This window comes from Ursus arctos, unplaced genomic scaffold, assembly GCF_023065955.2.
Source record: "Ursus arctos isolate Adak ecotype North America unplaced genomic scaffold, UrsArc2.0 scaffold_10, whole genome shotgun sequence".
Taxonomy (NCBI): domain Eukaryota; kingdom Metazoa; phylum Chordata; class Mammalia; order Carnivora; family Ursidae; genus Ursus; species Ursus arctos.
In genome coordinates this window covers 77,107,797-77,134,550 of record NW_026622764.1, presented here as the reverse complement: position 1 = coordinate 77,134,550, position 26,754 = coordinate 77,107,797, and the positions used below count along the sequence as shown (strand labels likewise).

Below are 26,754 nucleotides of genomic sequence, written 5' to 3'. Positions count from 1 at the left end.
GATTTTCTACTGACTTGTTTTGTTATTTTAATTTGTAGACCTCTGGGCCTCAAGGTATTTTATCTCTAGAAATTTAATAACCTTTTTTCTCATTAAAAGGAAGTTTTGAAAATAAAAGCCTTATCATATGTCCTTTGTAAACATAGAAATTGTGATCTGAAAGTGGATTAGAATTATTTTCCATTGGGTTCATTTCCCTGCCCAGCTTCTTGCCTAGCCTACAGAGGTTTTCAGTATACCAGAAAGAAAATCATATGTGGCATTACTACAATAGGAAAATACTTTCAGGTTTTTAATTTGGGTTTCCAGGCAAACACTGGCTCTTGTTAGTGTATATTCAAGAATTCTTTTCTCCTCTCATTTACACTTTTGCTGCTCTGGTACCAGGCAGCTGATTATAGAAATAAACGCCTGTTCTCATTCTAATTCTTCAGAGATAGGAACCAGGATTGTAACTATGGGTTTGGGGCTCTTGTTATTATTACTTTTCCCCAACTGTCACATTCTTGCTCTAAGCTGGCTTTCAGTTTCTATTCTTTCTTTGGCCCTAGGCACTAAACTCTCCCAGCTTTTCTATCTGCTGTCCTCATCTGTTGTTTTCCAGTTAGTTCACCCCACCCCCAATCCACTTTTTATATGGATTTTTACTGCTGGTTAGGGGCAAGAAAAAGGTTGGAAAATCCTTAATGCCAGCAGTTATTGAATGACCGAAAACTCAAGAGATCTATCAGTCCAATCAGTTAATGCCTTCATCTAATACAGTATACATTTCACATATAAGGTTATGTATGTAGGAGGGTACTGCTTACAAAACAAGGCATTCCTGTTTATATAGGTTTAATTGAGTACATTTCACCTGATGAGAAAGGTAACCATGTTTACTGTTAAGATCACAGTTGTGATGAAAAGTGACATAGTGTTTCATTGAAAAGATTGATTCTGAATTAATTTAACTCCACACCTGAATTTTTATGCAGTGAGAATCTTAGTGATTCATAAGTCTGAATATATATGTGTTGATGACTGACATACCTGTCCATGATCTTAACACCATTTAGAGTATATAGATTTTACTTAAATGAATAGACAAATAGCAGCAAATAGAGAATTGACATATAAGATTATAATTTTCAATTGGAGGGACTTGTATCTTTAGGCAGTAAAAGCTTAAAAAGGATGTGTGCCTTTTTCTTGTTTAGTAATGTATTTTGTGCTTTCTCTAACTACACCTAGTTCCCTCCTGGAACTTGGCAGAAATAACAAAAGATGTAATACCTAGTACTACCATCAAAATCTAATTAGAAAGATAAAGCTTTAATACAGGTGTAAAATATTAAAAAGGTTTTAAATACAGTTCATGATAACAGAAAAGAAGTCATAGGACAGTACTTAAATAATTGCCAAATCAAGTAATAGAAAACAGTTGCAGTTTGAGTTCACAGAGAGGAAAGATTATTTAAAACTAGGTTCAGGAGAGTTTGCAGAGGAGGTCTAATTTGAACTCCTTAGTAATGAGTGGGTAGGATTTCAGTAGATATGAGTGCAAGGTCATTCTTATGTGGCACAGTATGAGTAAGAAGTATGGAAACTTACATAATTCGTATAGAGATATTGTAGAGATTAAGGTTGATATGTAAAAACACTTAAAATAATGCATTCATATAATAGATAAAAGAAATATTTTATTAAAAGAATAACAAAACGCTTTCTTTGATCAAGTCCATAAACCAGTTTTACTTCCCTGAAGGTCCATGTGGGGTGACAGAGAAAGGTAAGGCTAGAAAATTTGGCTAAAATGCCTACTTAGTTGAGAACATCTTTAAGTTTTACTCAGTGCTTCTCAACAGTCTACACTGTTTCATTTCTCCAGTGCCTGTTTGTGGTGTGTTTACTATATGATACTTCTAGATTATGTTTAAATAGAGCAAACAAAATAGTTATGAGATATTACTAGATTTGAAAGTCTTAGAACATTATTTGAATGCACATGAGATCTAATAAAATATTCCATGTTCTGTTCCAGTATTTACAGGTTGTTGTTGATTATAGTAGATTTCAGTTTTAATCAGAAAAAGAGGACTTTACATGTGAACTTATAGACACTTCATAAAGCTAGTGATCTGTTTAACTTAAAAGCTCTTTCTTACCTCAAAGAACAGTTTGTGATATTTTTTTTTGTTTTAATATTAAAACCTTATATTTTTCAGGCTGCAAACTATTGTATAAACAGGATTTTGCACGACGTTTAGGATTGAGATGTGTTACTTGCAACTATTGCTCTCAACTGTGTAAGAAGGGAGCAACTAAAGAACTTGATGGTGTTGTGAGAGATTTCTGTAGTGAAGACTGCTGTAAGAAATTTCAGGATTGGTACTACAAGGCGAGTAACTAAAATTTTTTTATTATAGCAACTGCTTTATCAAATCTTTAATAAAGTATTATAGTTATTATCATTACAAATACGGTAGCTTTTTTATTTAAAAAACGTACACACATTAAGCCCTGCCCTGATTATAGAATTCATTAAAATTTTTGTCATTTCAGAAAGTTTTTCTGTACAAATTGAAATAGAATTTTTATCTTTTTATAATTTAGCTATTACCCAAAACTAGGATATACCTTTATTTTCAGCAATATAGTTTAACAAAATGGATTATTTCTCTAAGATTTATGTGTCTTTATTTCACCAAATAGAAATAGTCTACTTTATCAGTGTTGAACATTAGCAGGTAATTGTCTTAGACACTTAGGATGTGTTTTAAAATACTTTGTTCTTTTTTACCTTTATAATTGTGGATCTTTGGAGATTTTCATATTGAAAAGACTATATGGCTAGAGACCAAAAATATTTAATTTGAAACTGTAAATGTGTGTGTGTGTGTGTGTGTGTGTGTGTGTGTGTGCATGTGTGTGTGTGTGTCTTACTATAATCTACTTTTAGAAAAGATATATCACTTTTTTGTCCGTTGCATTGGTTTTTTTTCTAGATAAGAAAAATGAGTGTAAATTTGGGCTTTGTTTGGTCAGATATTACCCAAGAAAAAGTTATTAGTTCATATGTCCATAACATGGAAAACCATCTCAATGTTAAAACTCATTATGGTTGCACTTCTAAAGCGTGTGAAGACGACATCATCATAACTCCAAAACTGTGAAATATTGCTAAAAGAAACAAAGGGTAAAATGGTTGAAATATGTAGAATATTATTTAGCTCACTTAATGAAAGTGATTAGTGTTAAACAATACTATTTAGGAGAATTACAAGAATTCTTGGTATAGTTCTTGAATGTCTACAGCTCCACATATCAAGTAACATTTTTTAAATTAAAAGAAGATGCTTTCCAAGTTGAAGGAGGTTTTGGAGGCTGAGAGTTTTGGTGCAGTTTTAAAATTACTTTGTTATTTTACTGTTGCTTCTGACTAATTTGTCTTACCATTAGGGGCGCCCGGGTGGCTCATCTGGTTAAGCGTCCAACTCTTGATTTCAGCTGGAGTCAGGATCTCAGGGTTGTGAAGCTCTAAGCTCAGGACGGAGTCCGCTTGAGAGTCTCTATTTCCCTCACCTTCTGCCCCTCCCCTGCTCAAGCTCTCTGTCTCTAAAATAAATTTTTAAAAGTTAAAAGTGTTGCAATTAAGGTTCAAATTTTAGAAACACACAGGATGAACATACTAACACCTTCTAACATGCATTTGTTTTAGTCTAATCCAACCTTTAGTTCTATTAAAGACAGTAGCAATTTTGAGGTATCACTCAAAATGTTACTTTAATAGCTTTAAAAGCTTTATTTTATTTAACACATACAAACACTCTCCCCTGTTTGGGAGGTTTTATTTTTGAAAATTTGTTTTGGATTCAAAACAGTAAAGGTATTTAGTGGCTACATTATAAAGATGGGAAAATTCCATTTTAGTCTTACTGTCGGTTACCCTTTCAATCATTTACTTTAAAGTTTGAGAGACAAAAATTATCATGTGATAAGTGTGATTTCTCTGTCATTTTATTGTACAAATTTCTGCCTAATTGTATAATTGTGAATCCAAACCTTTAATATTTTAAAATCCTTTATGGAGGATTTTGTTTTTTGTCCACAGAACACTGAATGTACTTTTCCTTTTGGCTTCTTCCTTTGAATGAATGAATTCTTGTTTTCTTTTATATTACTTAAAGTAGAGAAGTCTTTTTGGGGTTTTTTTTGTTTGTTCTTTTTTGGGGGAAGCAAGGAAGTGTTCTTTGGCAAAAGACCACATTATTCTAGATGTTGCCATTTGTTCCATTTTGCTATTTATTTTAAAGGATAATTGTGTCTAATGTTTTTATTTATACAATGTTTAAAGATGAAATTTTGGTGAGGCAGTGCATTTCAAAATATATAACAGCATGTTAGTTAAATAACCAGTTGTAATTATCTGTTGGTTTAAAGTCAATATTTTGTACATTAAACACATTTTTATTATTATTCCTTGTCTTATTTTAAACCCAACAAATGTTTGTATAATATGCACAGTAGAATTATTACATACCGTACTAACCTGAGGAATAAAGGTAAGAGCATTTTTATCATAATGGTGGGGATTTGTAAAGCAAGTAATGATGATTTTTCTATGATCAATAGGAATATCAGCTTTGAGATGAAGAGTTGCCCCTCCTTATTCATCATTGGCTTTTCTGTAGTGGCAACCAACACTATAATCAAAGAATAACTTTGTTCTGTGTGCTTTCTGCTTGAATCAAATTGTATTTTCTTATAACTCTCATGAGTCTCTTCTGTTCACTGCTACTATCCTGTCATCGTCTTGAAAATGTAGTAAGTTGACTCCCAAACCAAATTATTTTTTTTGACCTTTCCTCTTCCACTTTTTAAATTTAAGAACTTAAGTTTTAGAGTTTAGCTCATTATAAATGTGACTTTTAACAGTCAGCCCAGCTTTTATTAGAAAAATAATTTTTTAAAAGAGTTCCTCATCAAGGAAACTTTAAACAGGTAACCAGTCTAGTTCTTAACTTCACCTTTAGTCATGTGCATTTGCTTCCTAACCAGAGGAGCACGGACATTGTATTTTCTGCCTTCTTATCTTTGTGCCTCAATTTCACAGACCATCTAGAGTATAAATAACTTTATATTTTTATTTATCTAAATTAAATTTAAATATTTACAATTATACTTTTAAATTTTTGGCTTTTGTTTCTTTTACTTGACAAGATGTTTTGAATGATCTGTGTTTTTTGGTTTGTATAATGATTTGCATTTGGATTTAAATAGAAGTTTATTAAATACTGTCTCTTCTAAATTGGAATACAAAATCTGTTGAAATCATGCAACCAGCAAATGTTGAAAATAAAGTTAACGTTTTTTCCTTGTCCCAAATTGTTCTTTAGAAGGAAGTAGATTTTACTATTCCTCAAAATAAATGTTTCCAGGCATAATGTGAAACTAGGTGGGAGAATAGTTCTTTTGATCTCTATAAGTTATTTAAATTTTAGGAGAAAAAGGGGTTAGTATTGTAATGGAATAATAGTGAGGTGTTTGATAATGTGAAGTAAATTCAAAAGACCTACTGTTTCTCCAGAATACTTCACAGTAATTCTTCGTAGAACTAATAATTTTTCTTGAATGTTATTACTTCAAATCACAGTTTTTTTAACATGGGTTTTGATTTGCTGTACAAACCAGTAGTGAATGGCAGCATTCTTTAATGTAAATGCCCTGTAATAGTATAAAAGTATGATTTATGGGGTTTAATCAAATTAATACTTATGTTTTAGTAATTCTTAGTCATAAAAGGATAGCTGAATAAAAAATTTGGGGTTTTTACATTTTCTCTTTTTTTGTAAAAAACTGCTAGAAATACTGATTTTAAAAAATTATTCTTTGTTTTTGAAATAATTTTAGAAAGGGAATATCTAATATTCTTGCTTTAAATGTGCTTTTTGCGTAACTGAGGAATTCCTATCACTTGAATGCTTTGCCTACAATCACCTGCTCTTATCACTGCATTCTCCCCCCCCCCTTTTTAAGTGAATAACTGTAGTAGGAAGTTATAAATAATGATTTTTTAAGATGACTATAAAATCCCCTATTTCATTCATATTCATGGATTCCCCTCCTCAAAATTAGGTCTGGTGAAATGGGAAACAAGTGGATGGGCAAGTTGCAAGGATGTATGTATGTCAATCAAAAGTGAGAATTTGAAACTGCCAGCTAATAAGGGACTGCATCAGTATACACTGAATGACCTGTTATCAATTATTGACGGAGAGATTCCTGTGTTAGCTGAGAAGTTGGATTAAGATTTTTTAATTAAGCATTTAGTACCTTCATATTATTTAGGTTTTTTTGAACTGGTGACTGTTATCCACTCCACCCCACCCCACCAATAACAGACAATCCCTGATTTTCCATAGTGACAGGAAGACCGCTAAGTAGATGATGAAGTGGTATTTTTTAAACCAACTTAAGTCATACTTCAGTTCTTCTTCCTTTTTTTAAAAGATTTATTTATGAGAGAGAGAGAGAGAGCATGCGCACGTGCACACTCCGGGTGGGGGGGTAGGGGCAGAAGGAGAGAATCTCCAGCGGACTCGACCCCAACCACAGAGTCCATCTGGGGGATACCACGACCCATGAGATCACCCGGAGCTCATGAGATCACCACCTGAGCTGAAACCAAGAGTCAGATGCTCAACTGACTGAGCCACCCACAGGCCCTGTACTTTGTTTGTTAGGCTGTAGAAATGTTAAGCTTTTCTAAGAGTTCTCTCCTGTGTTTGGAAGGAAGTGGTTTTGGTAAGGAATCGTCATTTTTAACGATGTTTTCCAATTAGCCATTGTATTTTAAGCTCAATTCCAAACACTTTACCCAGAATTTGCATGAGTGGCTATAAAAGAAAAAACCAAATGGAAAAGAAGTTTACAACTTCTAAAACTTTGATTAAGGCATTGAACTTGGAATTAGTATTAAATACTGTTACTGTCCTCCCAGTCTGAAAAAATATATACATATTTTATTTCCATTTACTAATTGGCATGAATTTTGCTCTTCCTTGGGTACAGAGAAATCATCTAAATTTGTTTTGAACCTTCTGGAAGAAAGCTTCAGATATTGTTGCTACAAAATGCAAATATCTGTAATTATAAAATAAGTGATTTCATTATTCAGATTCTTTGAGTAGAATGTGCTTGGCTTCCTGTCTTTGACCTTCTAAATTGTGTACATGGAAGTATTTTAAGAATTAGCATAGTATATGTAGTGATTTGAATACATTTTATACAAATTGATTTGGTATTTAGATGTTACATTGAGAACATTCTTGCAGCATTTTACTTCTATTAGGATTTTTATTCTCTAGTTATTTATATTAACTCATTTTGTCTTTCAATTGTCTTTATAACTTGATATACTAAATTAAGCCCAGCTTTTGATTTGGATTGTCTGCTTGGAATCCTGTCTTTGCATTTTTAATGTTTGGCGTTAGACAAGTTACTTCGTTTCCAGTACTGTGGTGAGGATTATAGAGAGTAGATATAACATGCTGGGCTTTTGTTTTTCAGGTTCTCAGTGAATGAGAGGTAGTCGGGCTACAGCTTCACTTTTGCTATGTTCTTGCACTGTTTAGACTCAATAATCAAAATGTTAAGCTTTTGATTTCTTCCTTTGTGCTTTGTCTTTAAGTATAAAGTATAAAAAGGGAGCCAAACATTGAAACTTTAAATACTTCAGGGTTATTTTAAAAAACCGTTTTTGGGTGGTGACCAGGGACCTTTTTCATTATTAAGTAAAATATGACTTAGTTGATAATAAGTGCTAATGTTACTGAAGTTACCACAAAGTATTACCAGCAATATAAAATTTGAGCTCACAGTTTTTGGACAAGAGATGTGATATTGGCATCACTTAATAGTCATAATTTATACTACAAATCTTCATTCATTTAACATTTATTCAGCAGGAGAAATACCTGACCTGGAGAAAAAAAAGAGCCTGTGTTCTAACCTTGGGGTATGTTTGTTATATAAGACCTGTTTATCAACACAATCATTTGTTAATATTCCTGACTAGGAATTTTGACATAGTAATTATTCATAGAACTCCTATTGAGAAATAAAGTGAGAGATTTCAAAACCCACAGTATAGAACTATAGACTATTTAGGTAATGAGGAAAAGCTACATGATTATTATGAACTTAATATGTATTGCTTTATCAAAACTTCTAAGTTGTTAGTTAAACCAAAGGGTAATTTAAAACATAGAGTAATTTATTTCTACTCTAACTGGATCAAACAATTATGAAAAGAACTGTATTTGGAATTAATCATTCATATCTTTTGGTTCACTCATTGATTAAGTTGTTAAGAAATCGTGAAAACGGGCAAAATCTAGGGGAAATGGGTTCACTAAAAATGAAAATCTGTCCCTGGATTATGGATTCACCATCATAAGGTTTAATGTTTTATGTATGAATTTTACTAGTTGGGGCTGATTGTTGTCTTAAAATACAACTTTTTAAATGAAAGATTTGAGTGTTTTCAAACATGAACTTAAAGTTCTTGTTAATAGTTAAATCAGCATATTTAATGAAGCTCTTTAAATTTATTAAACTGTTGAAAATACTTCAACTTAACATCTATGATTTTCTCCTAAGAGCTTGCTTCAGAATTTTTCTGGTCTTATACAACTTCTTTAGATTGATTTATCCTGAGCTATCAGTTGAACACAGGAAATCTGTTTATTAATCAGAGATTTTCAGTGTAATCTGATTGTAGGAAACTTCTACCAGTATATCATTAGGATCCACAAAATTATTTTAAAATATTAAAATATATTGTACCACTTTGGTCTACCAATGTTCAGTTTTTTTGGTTATCCTATCTTTGTAATGCGGGTCTTTAACTGCTGGTAAGTATAGAAAGGGATTTTGACAATTAGATAAATTGCTACATTTTTTTCACTTTTATTGTGGATTTTTGCTGTATGTTTATGATTTATATTATTTTTTATCAGAAATTGCTTTATCACATTTGGCAATAATCACTGCTAAACTTTTAGAAATATTTTAAAGTATAAGTTTGACTTTTTAAATTTTTTAATTTGAAATGTCTGATGCCTTTCTTTTTTTATTAAGGCTGCAAGGTGTGACTGTTGTAAATCTCAAGGAACGCTTAAAGAGAGAGTCCAGTGGCGTGGAGAAATGAAACATTTCTGTGATCAACACTGCTTACTACGTTTCTACTGTCAGCAAAACGAGCCCAATATGACAACTCAGAAAGGACCTGAAAACTTACATTATGGTATGTAATAATTTAGGTAGTAACTTGAAAAACCTGTATTTAGTTTCTTAGGTCTGAATTCAAACCAATGATAACGAATAGTTGATTTTGGGCATAGTTTAAGAGCAACTTCCATGGTTTGTCTTGGTGGAAGTGCCCTGTGTGATATTTCTGTAGATGTATTTTTTATTTTATTCTCTCTTAAAAATTTGTTAGTTGGAAAAAAATGGCAATTTTATTTTTTTTTTTATTTTTTATTTTTTTTAAATGGCAATTTTAAATGAAAACCAATTTTAGGAAATTCTGTGTACTGGGAGTAGGTTGGGAGGGACAATGAAAACCTTTAGAAGTTGTGACTTATTTAAGAGTTAAGCATAAGAACATAGTATTGACCTCAAAGCAATGAATATTTTCTGAGAGGACAAAATGGGAAAAGAGTTAATTTTCCTTATTTAGCTTTGTATTTCAGCTCTCAGATTTGATACTCTTTACTTAAAATAGCTTAAAATGTTTTCTTCAGTAACTATTCTAAAAAATCAGTAACATTTATATGAGAAATACAGATTTAGAACATTCTGAAGAAAGTGATACTTGTCTTATTTTCAATTTGTTTGTTTTTAGATCAGGGTTGTCAGACATCCCGAGCCAAAATGACAGTAAGTATTGCTTAAGTAAAATGCTAAATATTGATTTTTTTAATGTGGGCATAAATAAATAGTCCAATTTAATCTGATCAGAGTAAAAGATTTTTACTTTCCTCTGTTGGGACAGTTGAAGTATTTAGGTGAATTATCTAGTATTAAAACAGATTCTTTCATATATGCTGAGGAATGTAAAGGTGAATTAATTATGGCCTCTACCCACATTGGGGGAGATAGTCATATAAATGGTATTAAATTGAAGTACCCATAATCTTTTTTTTTTTTTTTTAAGATTTTATTTATTCATTTGAAAGAGAGATTGAGTGAGCATGAATACGAGTGTGGGGGGGTAAAGGGCCAAGTGGGGAGTCTGACACATGGGGCTCGATCCCAGGACCCTGAGATCATGACCTGAGCTGAAGTCAGACGATAAACCAACTGACCCACCCATGTGCTTCAGAATACCCATAATCTTTAAGGCAGAAGCAATACAATGTTTGAAATGATTGGCCAAATGATTGTATCTGTTCTTGGTGGCTGTGAGAAAGCTTCAGAACAGTTGAGTAGAAGGTTGACAGACAGTGATGAAAAGTGGGAGGAATGTGCTAAGGGCATGCATAACTATTCATAAGGGCCAAACTTAAGGGGCACCTATGGCGGAATCATGGGAAATGAGGTAAAAGGATAGGCTGGTCCAGATTCTTAATGGCTTTGAGTTTGTGTTTCTCAAACAGATATCTGAAGGTCTATGTTGGGGGCCAGGACTTGTATGTTTTTATGAGAAATATTTCCATAACGTGTCCTGTGGATTTTTTTTCTTTAGTCTTTGATGTAATACATCAAATTCTGCTTTTATGTTAGCATTTTAAGACTTTTTTTTGGTTGAAAGGGTCCATTTATGTGTAATGAATAAAGAAAAGCAGCTATACTTTGAAGTACAGTGAGCCTGCCCTCTTGTACGCTGAGTAAACAATATCATCAGTGTTGGAATACTGGTATTTCTGGCATCCTTATCCAAGGGAAGCTCTATAGGATTCATTTATTGGCATTATATTAAGTCTCTGAGCTAGTTTTTGTCCTGGTAAGAAAGAGTAAATCAGTGGTTCTTAGGTCTGGCTACGCATTTGAATCACCTGGGGAATTTTTAGAATTTTCCAATGCCTAGCCCCTAACTCAGAAATTCTGTGTTTTTAGAAGGTTCTTTAGGTGATTCTAATATGTAACCACAATTTAGGATCACTGACATAGATGAAAAATTGGTGATTTTGTATTATTCTGTTCAGTTTTTGTTTTTGATGTTAATAGTTAAGAATCCTAGGAAAGTAAGAGTGCTTTCTTCTTTGCTTTCCTCCCCTATATGTCATCCCCCCCCTTATGGAAATATATTTAAAATCAGATAATTCAGAAATACATTAAAGTATTCAGCTGAATCATCTCATTTTAATACCAGGCACTTTTATCCATGGTGAGGAATATAAAGATGGTCACTCCTTATTTTGTTAACTTTGTGTAGCCATAAGGCAACTTCCAACCTTGTTTCAAATATGTAAGCTTTTGACCAAGGCTTTAAGGCCCACCTTCTACCAGCATAAATAATATCAAGTACTTTTTTGCTCTCATAGCACTTGAACTACATTATATGACAGATAGAAGGGTCTAGGGAAGGATAAGTCAGTGTGCCACTGCAATTATTGCCTTTTGTCTTATAAAAGCCCCCTCCCATCTTTTCGTTGTAAACTTTTGAGATCTTTTAATTCCCTACCCATAAACTTCAAAGGGTGAGAGCTTAACTGTATAATTTTGGACAAGTCCCTTTACACAAGTTCTTTGTTTGAATTTCTTGTTTGTAAAATGGGGATGAAGATAGTACCTGCTTCAGGGTTATCACATAGTAAGTATTAAACACGTAGTAGCTGCTATGTTCCAGACCTCATAAAGGCGGTGTGTATAGTGGTTAAGAACATAGGCTTTGGTGTTGGGTGAATTTACTTGAATCCTGACCTCAGAACTTTTAGCTCTGTCATCTCTCCCAGGTTGTGTAACTTCCGCCTTAGTTTTCTCATCTGTAAAGTGGGAGTGATTAAAAGGCCTACTTCTTTTAGTGTTAGGAGAATTAAATAACTCATCTCATGAGTTATGTAAATTTGGTGCTTTACGTAATGTCTTAGTCCATTTGAGCTGCTATAGCAATACCACAGATGAAGTGGCTTACAACCAAATTTATTTCTCACTGTACTGGAGGCTAGGAAATCTAAAATCAAGTTGCTAGCAAATAACAGTGTCTGATGAGGGCCTGCTTCCAGGTTTATAAATAGCCATCTTTTCACTGTGTCTTCATGTGGTAGAAAAAGGGTGAGGCATCTCTAGGATTTCTTTGATGAGGGCATTAATCCCATTCATGAGGCCTCTGCTCTCATGATATAATCTCCATCTAAGGGCCACACCTTCAAATAACTATCACATTGGTTATTAGATTTCAACATATGAATTTTAGGGGTACACATTGTCTGTAGCATATAGTCTCTGGCATGAAGCAAATACTGAACAGATGGTAGCTTTTGTCATTATAATTTTATTTTGGGTCCTCCTTCAGTATTCATTATAAATAGAAGTAGATCTTGCTTGTTGACAAACAGAAAAGTAAGAAGTGTTATCAAATGCAGGTCTTCACCAGGTGGCATAGTTTAATTGACATGATGTGGTGTTTCTAAATGACAGGAGGTAAAACATTGAGTAATCTATGATATATATGATTTTGGACCCCTTGTTCTTACGTGGGGATTCTAGGGGATTTTCCAGCTTGGACCAAGCTTACCTAGTCTTGGTATATAGTAGATACTCAACACCTATTTGTTAAATTATTCTTCCCATTTTACAGTTGAGGAAATTGAGACATAAGAGACTGAGTCACTTGCCTGATGTTACACAGCAGTAGTTTTAGGATTAAGTTCCCTAGCTCCTTGTTCATATCTCTTTTTCTTAGCTGATTAATAATGTGGTTTGAAATCCTGATGAATCTAGAATAGTACCAGCCCCTTGGCCATATGCATTATTTATAACTCGTGCAATATCTACCTTAAACAGTCTTTTAAAAAATGTGTATCTTTCCACACCTTGAAATATGCACAGATACATTTATTAAACAGTAAGTGCTTTAAGTACAATTGATCGTCATTCATATTTGCAAATTTGCCTATTCTCTAAAATTTATTTGGACCCCTAAATCAATACCCATGGTGCTTTCAAAGAGATTTGCAGACATGCAGAGTGGTGATAAATGTGAGTCTCCTGAGACGCGTCTTTCTGCTGAGGTGAAACAAGGCAAGGCTTTCCCTTCTTGTTTCACCTCATCCTATAAGCAGGTTTCCTTTTCATAGTACCACCTTTTTCATATTTTGTCTTTTTTGTTGATGATTTTGCTTTATAAAAGATCCCCCAAGCATAGTATTAAAAAGCCCTGTCTAGTGTTCCTAAGCACAAGAAGGCTGCTCTGTGCCTTTTGGAGGAAATAATGTGTGTTAGGTAAGCCTCATTCAGTTGGCAGTGAGTTTAATGTTCATGAATCAACAATATGGTACACTCAGAAAAACGAGTAAGAAATTCACCAGTCTGTAGATGAGGCAACTCCCAGTACTGAAGTAAAATCTATAGTACATGGTGAAACTATGGAAAAGAAGGAAGAGTGATTATACTTACGGATTTATGGACTTAGGACTAATTAAAAAAAAAAAAAAAGTGAAACAGCATTGTTGTGAGGTTTTCAGCTTACAACATGTTATGCAGGATCAGGAAAATGTTAAATCCTTCTTGCCTACTCCTGGCTGACTCACACATTTCAAGCAAAAGGGTATGAAAAATGTTAAACTTACATGCGAGGTGGGTTCTGCAGATCAGGACCAAGATGCTGTGGAAGAATACCGGCTAAGTGTTAACACAGGAAAAAGGGATATAGAGTCAAGCAGGTTTTCAACACTGATGGAACTGGCTTGCTTTCACAAGGTCAGTGGCAACTGAATGTATATGATACAAGTGGTCTTCAAAGCCCCTGACTTTAAATCATTTAGAAACCAATTGTGTGCCAATGCCAAGGCCATCTTCAACCCCCCTCTTGGTGCATAGAGCCCAAAATCCATAAAAAATCCAGGGGAAAAACTGAACTATATGCCAGTCCATTGGAGGTGGAACAGAGCATGAATGGTATCTAAAATATTTTGGAATTGGTTCTCCAGCTGCTTCATCCTAGAAGTTGAACATTGTCTCCAGAATGAAAACTTTGCCTTTGAGGTTTTATTGCTGGATAATTTCCATTGTTGTGAAGAACTCAAAAATGCCTATCTCAGTGTAGTTCATTTTATGCCCCCAAACACTGTCTCTCTCATCCAACCCCTCGATCAGGGCATAATTAATGCTTTCAAGACCCACTTCATGAGAAAGTTTTCGAGGCTCTCAACACCAACAAGGAAACCACCCTGATAGGTTATTGGAAGTTAGTCACCATACGCAACATTATTGATTATGTTGGCACAGCTTAGGACAGCATCAAGCAGTTTACCATGAATAATTGTTCGGAAAATGTTTGACCAGACTGTGTGAAAAATTTCAAAGTCTTGAAGGAGTCACAGAAAATAAAAAAAAAACAGTGTTAAAAACGTATGTTGTACCAAGTAAGTGAAGAAGGCTTTGGGGACGTGCAGGAAGATGTGGAGAGAGTTTGGTAGAGAAGACAGTAGAGCCCACCAATGAAGACCTTGACAAGATGGCAAAACAAGGCATCAGATTCAGTGATGAAAGTCAGCCCAGGACTCCTAAGAATGACCAAAATATTGGAATGGAATTCTGCCTTGGGAAGAATTGCCAGTGACACGGAAGAATATGACCCTATGCTTGAACAAAGCCTCCAGTTTAAGCACCACTGTGGTTTCCCCTTACGTAAAGATGCTTAAAAGATTTGAGATGAAAAGCCAATCAGACAAGGCTGGCTTCTTTTTTTGAAGCCAGTTTGGGAGGGAAAAGCGCTGGCATTGTCAACAAATTACAAGAGCCAAACTCTTGAGGTAGAACTGTGAGATGTCATCCTCTTCTTCCATCACCAAGTCACTAACTTCTTCCTCTTCTGCAGAATAATTGCCATCAACTTTTCCCTTGGTTTTATGGGCATGCCAAAGGTTGAGAGGTTTAACCACACAGTGCACTGCCCCATTGGACATCCTGCATGTCCACTAAGAGTAAAATGTTAATGTTTTCATAAAACGTTAAATGTGTACTCTTTGTTTTTTTCCCCAGGACTATTTACATTAATGTACAATATACAATGTGTGTTAACAGGACTGAGTATGAGTACCATATAGTATGTGTGTACTGTATCTGTGTACTGTGCAGGTGTGTACACATCTGAGTCAATAATCCTAGTATACTACAGTACATAAAAATGCTGTAATCATGATGTGTTGTAAAGAAACAGTAAAATTATTCGTAAGAAATATGTATATGAAATCAAGTGTGTATCAACAGAAACACTCTTATGTATTGATCTGCTGATGAAAATGTTGTGACCAGAGGCTTGTAGGAACCTAACCTTGTATTTTCTTTTGGAGTAATGGTTCTGTCTTCACTACTTAAATGTTCATGGTGACTGTCTAGAAGTTAAGTACCTCAAATGTTCTGTTTTCTGTACCTTTTTTCCTATATCAGTAGGTGGTATGGAGGGCACTTGTGCTTAGTCCCTTATGGACAGATCTTTAGCTTATTTTAGAGAGAGAGTGAGAGAGAATGTGTGTGTGTATTGCCTGGGGAGGGGGGGTTTCCTCACTTGCAAATAATGCTACGGTGTGAACATGGTGAAAACATCTGAGAGACTGTTGTCTAGGACAGGTTTCTGAAATTGCAGTTGCTGGGATATAAAACACAGGCAGTTTGAAGTTTGGTAATATTTATGGTAATTCTTCTCATCATTTTTTTTTATCTTTTAAAATTTAGTAATATGTATAAGCTGTTTATCCAGTAGAGGGAACGAGTGTGTATCAGATGGCCCATAAAAACTAATTAAAAGAACCTAATTATTTTAAAAATTCAGGCTAACAATCTTGCGTTTTTTACCTAAAAGTGGAAATTGTCTTTTTATGTCTTTTAAAAAGTATGCTGGTGGTATCCACTGAAGGTTACATAGTTCTGTAAAATGAATGAGTTCTCCTGCTTTATTAGTAGTTAGGACAGATTCACATTGATCCTTTCAGATTAAGACTATGATAAACATAGTAATAATAACATAATTTGGTTATACTCTTAAATTTTTTTGTGTTCCCTCCACATAACCTAGAAACCAGATATTCATTAACACCAGGCAGTAAAAAAATTAGAGGCAAAAATAAAATGTTTCTCTTTTCTTCCATTGTAGGGTTCAGCACCACCCCCTTCTCCAACACCTAACAAAGAGATGAAGAACAAAGCCATTCTTTGCAAACCTTTAACAATGACAAAAGCTACTTATTGTAAACCTCACATGCAGACCAAATCTTGTCAGACAGGTAACAGGAAAATTTTGATTTATATACTTCCCTGTACTTAATACCTCACTTACTGAAATTCATGCTTTTCTCAAATAATAGGCTATGGAATGTATTTGTTTGGTTACTTTGTCATTTTCTGTTGATTTTGCTTATCTAAGTTTACCTTGAGAATATGGCATATTATTTAAAATAATTAATGAAAATCAATCTCTGTTAAAGGCTCATAATATAAATTATGTCACAAGTGAAAAATGCTGTATCAAAAATTTCCTTGGGGCTAAGATTCACTAAGTTACGGTAATCTCTCTGAGAAAACCACCTTTGTAAATGTGACTTGTAATGTTAACAATTCTGTTTCCTTGTCAGAATGAGATGACATCATTTGATTACATATTTTTATGAGATTTAAATATATTCTAATTGTTTGATTAGATAAATCTTTTTGCAGGGGTTGTGAAGGAAATCCTATAGGATATCTGGAACTACATAATGTTTTTAAGGGATGTTTTCTTTGTATTAGAAAAACGGCCTAAATTCTGTTTTTGCCTTCTTTATTAAAACAGTTAACTGTGTTTGGTTTTGTTTTTACCTTACCTAATTTTTGAAAACCAGGAATTTCTTATAAAAGGGAAATGAGGCACTTAAATTTTTCTTTGTCACCAAATTAACATTAGGTAACTATGTATAAGTGTTACTTAACATTACTCCTTAAACACATTTTGTACTTTTAGATGATAATTGGAAGACAGAATATGTTCCAGTGCCTATCCCTGTGCCTGTGTATATCCCAGTACCTATGCACATGTACAGTCAGAATATTCCTGTTCCTACTACAGTTCCTGTTCCTGTAAGTCGGATTTTAAGGTTTTTTTCATTTTGAGGTTTATCAGGCATTGGGTGGGAGAACAGTGTTGTAATTCCTACCTTAGTGAAGCTAGTAGAAGAGGGTTAAGTCTTTGCCTTCACCAGTTAACTTAGGTTTGGTTGAATCTTGTTGAATGTTTGCTTTATGTTTAACCAAGTATATGTTCATCCTTAAAGGTGAAGGTTAGCAAATGTCTGTGTCTGAGTTATGCATATATATGGTGTTTTATATTTGAGTTCATTTTAGAGAAAAATATTTGTGAGGTTTTAAGATTTAAAACTGAAACATGGAATAGAATTTCGTATGAGTTATCATTATATTATTTTGTCCTAAATCACTTGCAGTAAAGACACTATGCCAGGGCTTGGCGATCATAGTCCCCTGGGGTATATCTCAAAAATTATTTTTCTTCAATTTTTATTTCAAAAAGTAGCTGCTTATATTCTGGGCTTTCTTTGTTACAGTTGACATCTTAGTTTTGGTATGTGTTTTTTCCAAAGCTTTTATCCAGTGTGGTATTATAAAGAAGATCATGTGTTGGAATAATTTTTAATTTGGAAAATTACCTTTATTTATTTATTTATTAGAGCACGAGGAAGAGCAGGTGGGAAGGGAGAAGGGCAGAAGGAGAGGGAGAAGCAGGCTCCTTGCTGAGCAGAAAGCCGAAGGTGGGGCTTGATTCCAGGACTATGGGATCATGACCTTAGCCAAAGGCAGACACTTAAATGACTGCCACCCAGGCACCCCCCCTCCTTTTTTTTTTTTTTAAGATTTTATTTTTAAGAGATCGCCACACCAATGTGGTGCTCTAGTTTTTAGTCTGAACATCAAGAGTCTCACACTCCGCTGACTGTACCAGCCAGGCACCCCCGGAAAAGTATCTTCTAATATTGAGTAAACCTAACAATAAATACTTTGGTTAATTAGGTGCCAGTTCCTGTTTTTCTGCCTGCCTCATTGGATAGCAGTGAGAAGATCCCTGCAGCAGTTGAGGAACTAAAAAGCAAAGTTTCTTCAGATCCTCTTGATACAGAGCTGCTTACAATGACAGATATGATGACTGAAGATGAGGGGAAGACAGAAGCTGCCAACATCAACAGTGAGTTGCACTTTATTTCAAGTTGTGAATAAGTGTATCATTGGTTTTCAATAAGTGTTGTAATTATTATAGTGTATTGCAGGACATATCATTATGTTTCAACTTGCTATGGGAGTGGGGGAAGCACTGAAACAAAAATGTATTTTTGTATTAAGAGGTCCATACTCTATCTAGCCACATGCTCTCTTACGCCATGCCCAGTTTTAAGCAGGAATTTGTACAATTTGTATGGTCCCTGTTTTAATTATAACAGGATTTGACTTGTAAAATCAACTCAGAATTATTCCTGTTTTTTTTTTTTTTTAAAGATTTTATTTATTTATTCAACAGAGATAGAGACAGCCAGCGAGAGAGGGAACACAAGCAGGGGAAGTGGGAGAGGAAGAAGCGGGCTCATAGCGGAGGAGCCTGATGTGGGGCTTGATCCCATAACGCCAGGATCACGCCCTGAGCCGAAGGCAGACGCCCAACCGCTGTGCCACCCAGGCGCCCCAAAATTATTCCTGTTTTAATGTACTAGCTCAGACACAAAAATAACTTGACTTTAATAATAACCCAAATTCTTATTTTGTAATGGTTATCCCCAATTTTGTTTTGTTGGCTCTACTTAATAAAGTAATTTGCATTGTCTAAACCAGGGTTTATCCTAACTTCTGTTAGGGCAGTGTTTGCCAAATGGCATAGCATAAGTATGTTGTAGATGATTCTCTTGGAGTATTTATTCCTACCCTTACTCCAGAACACCCAGAGTCCTGTTTCAACCATGAGCTGCCTAATTCCCATTACCCTAGAGTACAGTAGAAACACTGTGAATTCTATGTATTTCAGAATGTGACAATGTTTGTAGAGGACTTTGTTACAAATTAACTTTGTGGGTTGCAACCAATGGTTTTGTTTATTTGTTTTTTAATGAAGTGAAATGGGAAAATGTTAGTGTGAATCTCATCAAAAGGATATTGTTTTGTGAAATCTTTGTTTCCTGTGTGTGTCTATGTTTGTCTTTCTATCACCACCTTGAAATGGATAAAATGCGTATCTTACTGTGGGTTGCAATACAAAAATGAAAGCAACTGATCAAAACATTAGAAAGCAGTTGTAATTGAATGATATAGAAAACCTAGGTTACAATTCAAAAAAGAGTATTGAAAATTGCAGTTATCCACCCTCAGTAGTTTATTTTTGACAAGAGATTGCTTTTAGAAATACTCTGCATACCAGAGTTGGTTTATTATCAAAGCATGCCTATTAACTTTTGAAAAGGGGCAGTCAGAAACTTAAAGGATTAAAAGTTTCTGTGTACTCACGATTATGTAACAATTATAAAATTTATGATAGTTTACATTTCAAGATAGCTATATACCTTTTCCTTTTGTGACGTATTTATTCTTGTTTTATATTTACCATTAAATGACTTCCTTTGCCAGATTAAATATAGGTACTGTTAAGTCTTCTATTTTGATTTCTAATGATATTATGAATTGATTACAGGTGTAATAATTGAAACAGACATAATTGGTTCAGATCTCTTGAAGAACTCTGACCCAGAGACACAGTCCAATATGCCTGATGTACCATATGAACCAGATTTGGATATTGAAATAGATTTCCCCAGAGGTACTCGAAATGCTATTTTATTTTAAGTGTGAACTACAGTTATGGAATTTAGTTATCATTAATTATTTAATGTTCGTGTTCTTGCCTTTACTGTTTATCTTTTTTTTTTTAACCCAAACAAAACTCAACAGTTACTTTCTGAAATGAGGCATAGGATTGAATTGAAGCGACTTAAAGAGCATTTCCTAGCGCCTAAAAAGACACTTTCTCAAAGTAATTCATTATAGAAAACTTTGTAGATAAGGAAAAGGATAAAGAAGTGATTGTTTCTTTTCTAAAAAATTAAATAAAATGTTGATAGTATTTTTCGTAAGACCTTTTTAAAAATTAAGTTCACCTTCAAAAGGAAAAAATTATTTTCAGGTCTTTTGTAAAAGAAATGTATTCTATTTTTCATTATTTTCTTAATCTATTGATGGTTAATAGGCATGCCCAGTAGAATGTAAAGCATTTTATTTTGAGAAAAATTTGATATGTTGAAACAGAGTTGTACTGAGACCATTTAGATCTTAGAATTGAATTTCAGGTTGTAATAGTTTTTCTGATATTATACATTTCCATGAAAATTTCATGTTGTTATTCATTATACATGTGTTTTAAGAGTCTGAATAGGATTTATCAGAACTCATAGACCATTTTCTTTTCACCCTCCCCTTCAGCATAGGTTATCCCCATATATAGGTGCTTGTTTATATTCTATGATTAGTTCTTTGTTGGCTGTGTTTATGTAATATAAACCTGTGCTATTATATTTGGAAATAAAAATTCTTCTGATTTGATTGCCAGCTGCTGAGGAGCTTGATATGGAAAATGAATTTTTATTACCGCCTGTTTTTGGAGAAGAATATGAGGAACAGCCTAGACCTCGATCTAAAAAAAAGGTATACATTAATAGTATTTTTGCATTCAACTACTATCTCTGTGTAGCGGTGTCCCTTTAGGTATGGAGCAAGGATATAGTGATCCACTTGGGCCTGAGACTATGGGAAGACCTTTTCCCCCTAGATTTAGAAAGGCTTTAAGAGTTGAAGTCTTTATTACTTCATTTCTAAGTAATAAAAATGTCTCAGAATTACTTGTAACTTTATAGAAGAGTGAATATTATTGCCATTTAACTTTGCTTTTTAATTTTATCCTGACAAAAGGTTGACGTTGTTGCTAAAAAAGTAAACTCAGTTCTTTGACAAGAATGGAAGACTATTTTCTAGGGATCTGTTTTTTCCACTATTATTTTTGATGAGACTAATCTGTGAGGTTGAGATACACAGTTTATAATATCTGGTCTTTTTTCAGCATGTCAGCTCATGCAAAGACATGCGGAACCGTTTAATTGTTCAGGTAGATCAAATCTACATGTATTAACAGGTGTGATTTTTAAAAATACTTTATCAACAACTTTATGTATTTCTGATTTGCAACATGAAACAAGATCAAAAGAAAAAATAAAAGGATGACTTTCACAAATTTCCCTACAAAGAAAGAAAAAAAAACTGAAAAAGGAGTGAGTACCTGCAGTAGGATAAAGTTGGACTCCTGTTTGACACCATACAAAAATTAACTAAAAAAAATGGGTAATGGATCTAAAATTATGAAACTGTTAAAACATAGGCCTAAATCTTTATTACCTTGGATTAGGCATAGTTCTTCAATATGACACCAAAAGTACAAGAAGTAGCAGGAAAAAACAGGTGAATTAGGTGTACTACATTAAAATTTAAAACTTCTATACAGCAAATAATGCTATCATGACAGTGAAAGGAGCTGAGTGGTCATTCCCCATAAGCTGGAATTACTGGACAGTAAGTTCAGTTTCTCTCTTACATTAATATTTAGACTCCTTTTCAGATTATTTATTATGTCTTATATCTAATTTCTTTCTTATCAGTGACTCTCACAGAAGTTAACATGATTTTGTTATACAAAGTGGTTTATGTAGAAATATGGCATTCCTGGAGATGTATTTCAAGTAACTGTTCTCAGATTCTGGAATACCAGTCAATTCTAAGCATATAAATATATTTCTCTTTTGATTTGCATTCTTCGAGAGATGGCTTACACAAAGTCATGAAATAATACAGGTTTTTTTTAAAAAAAAAAAGATTTTACAGTGGTGTTTTACTAATAGGGAGCCAAGAGAAAAGCTGTATCAGGATACCAGTCTCATGATGATAGTTCTGACAATTCAGAATGCACCTTTCCTTTCAAATATACGTATGGTGTAAACGCATGGAAACACTGGGTCAAAACTAGGCAACTTGATGAAGATCTTCTGGTATTAGATGAGCTAAAATCTCGTAAGTTGTTCTGATTTTGTTTCTTCTACGTCGTATTTCAAATCAATATTTTTGTTATTAACTACCTTTACTTTTAAAAAAAAACAAATGTAGCTTACAGTATTTTAAGTACATTTAAATATAGCTTTCATTTTCCTTTAAAATTCTTATATGGTATAAATCAATTTTGGAAAGTTTCTTAAAGTGTCTTAATCTTAAGAGTAAATAATAACAATTACTAATTTTTTCTTTCTTTTTAGCTAAATCAGTAAAGTTAAAAGAGGATCTGCTCTCTCACACCACAGCTGAGCTTAACTATGGGTTAGCCCATTTTGTCAATGAGATCCGACGGCCAAATGGAGAGAGTTATGCACCTGACAGCATCTATTATCTTTGCCTTGGAATACAGGAGGTTAGTAATTTGATGGCTACGTTAGAATATAATGTTAATAAGGTTGTTGTAGGGGCGCCTGAGTGGCTCAGTTGGTTAGTTGTCTGCCTTCGGCTCAGGTCATGATCCCAGGGCCCTGGGATCCAGCCCCACATCTGGTACCCTGCTCAGGGGAGAGCCTGCTTCTCCCTCTGCCTACTGTTCCCCCTGCTTGTGCTCTCTCTCTCTCTCTCGCTCTGTCTCAAATAAATAAATAAATAAAATCTTCAAAGAAAGGAAAGAAAGAAAAAGAAAGAAAGAAAAGTTGTAGTATTTTAGAATAGAAAATTGTTAATGTTTCAAGAATATTAAGGGCAGCTTTATGGAACATGATTTCGTGGCTTGCCAAGACAAAAAGAATTTGCTCTATTGAAAATACTGGATATTATAAAGGATTTTCTTAGTTACTTTGTATATAGGTCTTTCTGTTATAATGAGGGATGTTCCTAAAAATCCTCAAGTTCTCCAAAAATGTTGTACCATAATCAAAGAGAATTTATGTGAAAAATGGAATTAGGGTCAGGCGACTTGAAACTAATGCATCTTTTGTAACAGACCTAACAAAGCTGTATATTTGTTACCTTATATATGATAAATCAGGATGGCTTCATTTCTTCTTTACAATTGCAAATAAATGAATTAATATTCTGAGGTATGATCTATATGTGTATATATATTTCCATGCTGATACACGTGTAAACGGAAAAACGGGTTCCTTTGCAAATAGTGGATCTCTTTCCAATTGTACACTTCTCATGTTTCTAAGTTGTTAAATAGGGCATTTACTCATTAGTTCTTTGGAATCATCTTATAAAAGGAGATCATTCTTTGGGTTTTTAGATAAACGTAAACCACATGTCTGCGAATCATAGTCTATTTTCCATAATAAACATAAAGATCAGCTTGTAATTCTGAACAAATTGTTTGGGGTTGAGCCCAGGACCTTGCTTGACATTCTATGTATTTTTAGCAGTGGTAAATGATAGAACGAGATCTTTTTATGTAGAGTTTTGTTTATAGGCCCAGAATTTAATGTTATGCTCCTAACAGGTGGTAGAAACTGAAAAAAATTACTCAGAAAATTAGAATTGTCTTAATTTGTATTTTACTTGTGTTTTCTTTTTTTTTTTTTTTAAAGATTTTATTTATTTATTCAACAGAGATAGAGACAGCCAGTGAGAGAGGGAACACAAGCAGGGGGAGTGGGAGAGGAAGAAGCAGGCTCATAGCGGAGGAGCCTGATGTGGGGCTTGATCCCATAACGCCAGGATCACGCCCTGAGCCGAAGGCAGACGCTCAACCACTGTGCCACCCAGGCGCCCCACTTGTATTTTCTTAGAATAGAAATTTGCCTAAGATTATATAAGTGGTAGTGGGGAAATAACACATGGCTATAAATTACTATACGTTCAAAGACTATCACATATTTTACAGTAACAACCTAAAAAATACATAGATTTACTTTTTTTTATTCTTTAGTAGATTTATATGTACCTTGAGCCTCATATTTAGATGGCGATAACAGGTCCACCATTCCAAATCCCAAAATTAGGTTTTCACAAAAACTAATTTGATAGTAAGACCTGACCTGAAGAGTTGTCAAGTTAACTATTTATTACACTTTCTGTTTGATTATCCATAGACTATTAACTATGTAATTCACTAAAAGAAGTGTTAATGTTTCTAAACAAATATAGGGTACTTCCTTAGACCACTCTTGGAATATTATGTAAGTATATACATGCCCTGTATTTCCTCTGTAAAATCCAAAAAATTAAGAATTCTAAAACATATCTGGATACAGTGGGTCTAAGTCAGGGTTTGTAGACCTATGTATGTTTTTCCCCTTTTTTATTATACCTAGTACTAAAAAAGAGTAGAAATAGCAGGTGCCAGATGTAGGTGAAAACATCTCAATAAGCATCAGAATAAGTTATTTATTACATATAAATCCTCTTCAGAGCAAATAGGGGATCTGGGTCTTACTCTGTGTCTTACACCTTTCTGTGCATATGGTAGGCACTCATTGACCTGTATAATTGTCAGTGACTAGTACACAGTAGGTCTATCTATCCAGTTTCCATTGCTTTTTATTGTGTGTACTTACTTAACATGGTAGAGCAATCTTTTTTTAAAAAAAATGTTTATATCATCATCTCAGAAATAGTTCTGTTGTCTAGATCAATCATTTGTAAAAAATGTTGATGAGCATACTAGGATTCTGCCAAATAAACTCAGCAGGAAGGAAGGAGATTGAATTCTAGGCTCTTATTAGTGCTTTTTTTCTCTTAAGACTTTTTTAAAACTCAGGTTAGTTCGCAGGTAGTGTAGTATTAGTTTCAGGGATAGAATTTAGTGATTCATCAGGTGCATATAAATCCAGTGCTCATTGCATCAAAAAAACCCCGTCTCCTCCTTAATGCCCATCACCCAGTTACTCCATACCCCTGTGTACCTCCCTGCCAGCAACCCTCAGTTTATTTCCTATATTTAAGAGTCTCTTACTGTTTGTCTCCCTCTCTGTTTTGATCTTATTTTATTTTTCCTTCCCTTCTCCTATGTTCATCTGTTTTGTTTCTTAAATTCCACATGTGAGTGAAATCATATGGTATTTGTCTCTGACTGATTCCACTTAGCATAATGTGCTCTAGTTCCATCCACGTTGTTGCAAATGGCAAGATTTCATTCTTTTTGATGACTAATATTCCATCGTGTGTGTGTGTGTGTGTGTGTGTGTGTGTGTGTGTGTGTGTACACACACACCACATCTTCTTTATCCGTATTTTGGCTATTGTGGGTAGTGCTGCTATAAGTAATTGGGGTGCATGTGCCCTTTCAAATCACTATTTTTATATCCTTTGTATAAATATCTAGTAGTGCAGTTGCTGGGTTGTAGGGTAGTTCTATTTTTAAATTTTTGAGGATCCTCCATACTGTTTTCCAGAGTGGCTGTACCAGTTTGCTTTCCCACCAACAGTGTAAGAGGGTTCCCCTTTCCCCACATCCTTGCCAACATCTGTTGTTTTCTGAGTTGTTCATTTTAACCATTCTGACAGGTGTGAGGTGTGAGGTGCTATCTCATTGTGGTTTTCATCTGTGTTTCCCTGATGATGAGTGATGTTGAGAATTTTTTCATGTGTCTGTCAGCCATTTGTATGTCTTCTTTGGAGAAATGTCTGTTCATGTCTTCTGCCCATTTCTTGACTGGATTATTTGTTTTTTGGTTGTTGAGTTTGATAAGTTCTTTATAGATTTTGGATACTAGCCCTTTATCTGATACATCATTTGCAAATATCTTCTCCCATTCTGTGGGTTGCCTTTTAGTTTTGTTGATTGTTTCTTTTGCTGTGCAGAGCATTTTATCTTGATGAAGTCCAAATAGTTCATTTTTGCTTTTGTTTCCTTTTCCTCTGAGACATGTCTAGTAAGAAGTTCCTATAGCCAATGTCAGAGACGTTGCTGCCTGTGTTGCCTGTCCTGTAGGATTTTGATGGATTCCTGTCTCACATTTAGCTTTTTCATCCATTTTGAATTTATTTTTTGTGTGGTGGAAGAAAGTTGTCCAGTTTCATTCTTCTGCATGTGGCTGTCCAGTTTTCCCAATACCATTTGTTGAAGAGATTGTCTTTTTAACAGTTGAGGGTCCATTTCTGGGTTCTCTACTCTGTTCCACTGATGAGTCAATTTTTGTGCCAGTCCCATACTGTCCTGATGACAGTTTCATTTTTTTTAAAGATTTTATTTATTTATTAGAGAGCATGAGCAGTGGGGAGGGGCAGGGGAGAGGGAGAAGCAGACTCCCTGCTGAGCAGGGAGCCCTATGCGGGACTTGATCCAGGATCCCTGGGATCATGGCCTGAGCTGAAAGCAGACTCTTAACCAACTGAGCCACCCAGGCGGCCCTGATTACAGCTTTAATAGTACAGCTTGAACTCCAGCTTTGAGTTTTCTTTTTCAACATTACTTCGGCTATTCAGGGTCTTTTCTGGCTCCGTAAATTTTAGAATTGTTTGTTCCAGCTCTGTGAAAAATGCTGGTGTTGTTTTGATAGGGATTGC

The 26,754-nt window shown here is 34.3% G+C and overlaps 1 protein-coding gene across 8 annotated transcripts in view; it reads left to right on the top strand.

Annotated features, from left to right (window-relative positions):
- ZMYM2 (zinc finger MYM-type containing 2) overlaps positions 1-26,754 on the top strand; it is a 104,832-nt gene that overhangs the window by 61,964 nt on the left and 16,114 nt on the right. For all 8 annotated transcript variants that reach the window (XM_026492947.4, XM_026492948.4, XM_057309800.1 and 5 more), the window contains 10 exons: positions 2,208-2,380; positions 9,124-9,289; positions 9,890-9,924; positions 16,304-16,433; positions 17,147-17,262; positions 18,208-18,379; positions 19,868-19,993; positions 20,780-20,874; positions 22,119-22,287; positions 22,527-22,678. In XM_026492947.4, coding sequence (XP_026348732.2) covers positions 2,208-2,380; positions 9,124-9,289; positions 9,890-9,924; positions 16,304-16,433; positions 17,147-17,262; positions 18,208-18,379; positions 19,868-19,993; positions 20,780-20,874; positions 22,119-22,287; positions 22,527-22,678 — 1,334 coding nt within the window. The remainder of the gene's footprint in view (positions 1-2,207; positions 2,381-9,123; positions 9,290-9,889; positions 9,925-16,303; positions 16,434-17,146; positions 17,263-18,207; positions 18,380-19,867; positions 19,994-20,779; positions 20,875-22,118; positions 22,288-22,526; positions 22,679-26,754) is intronic.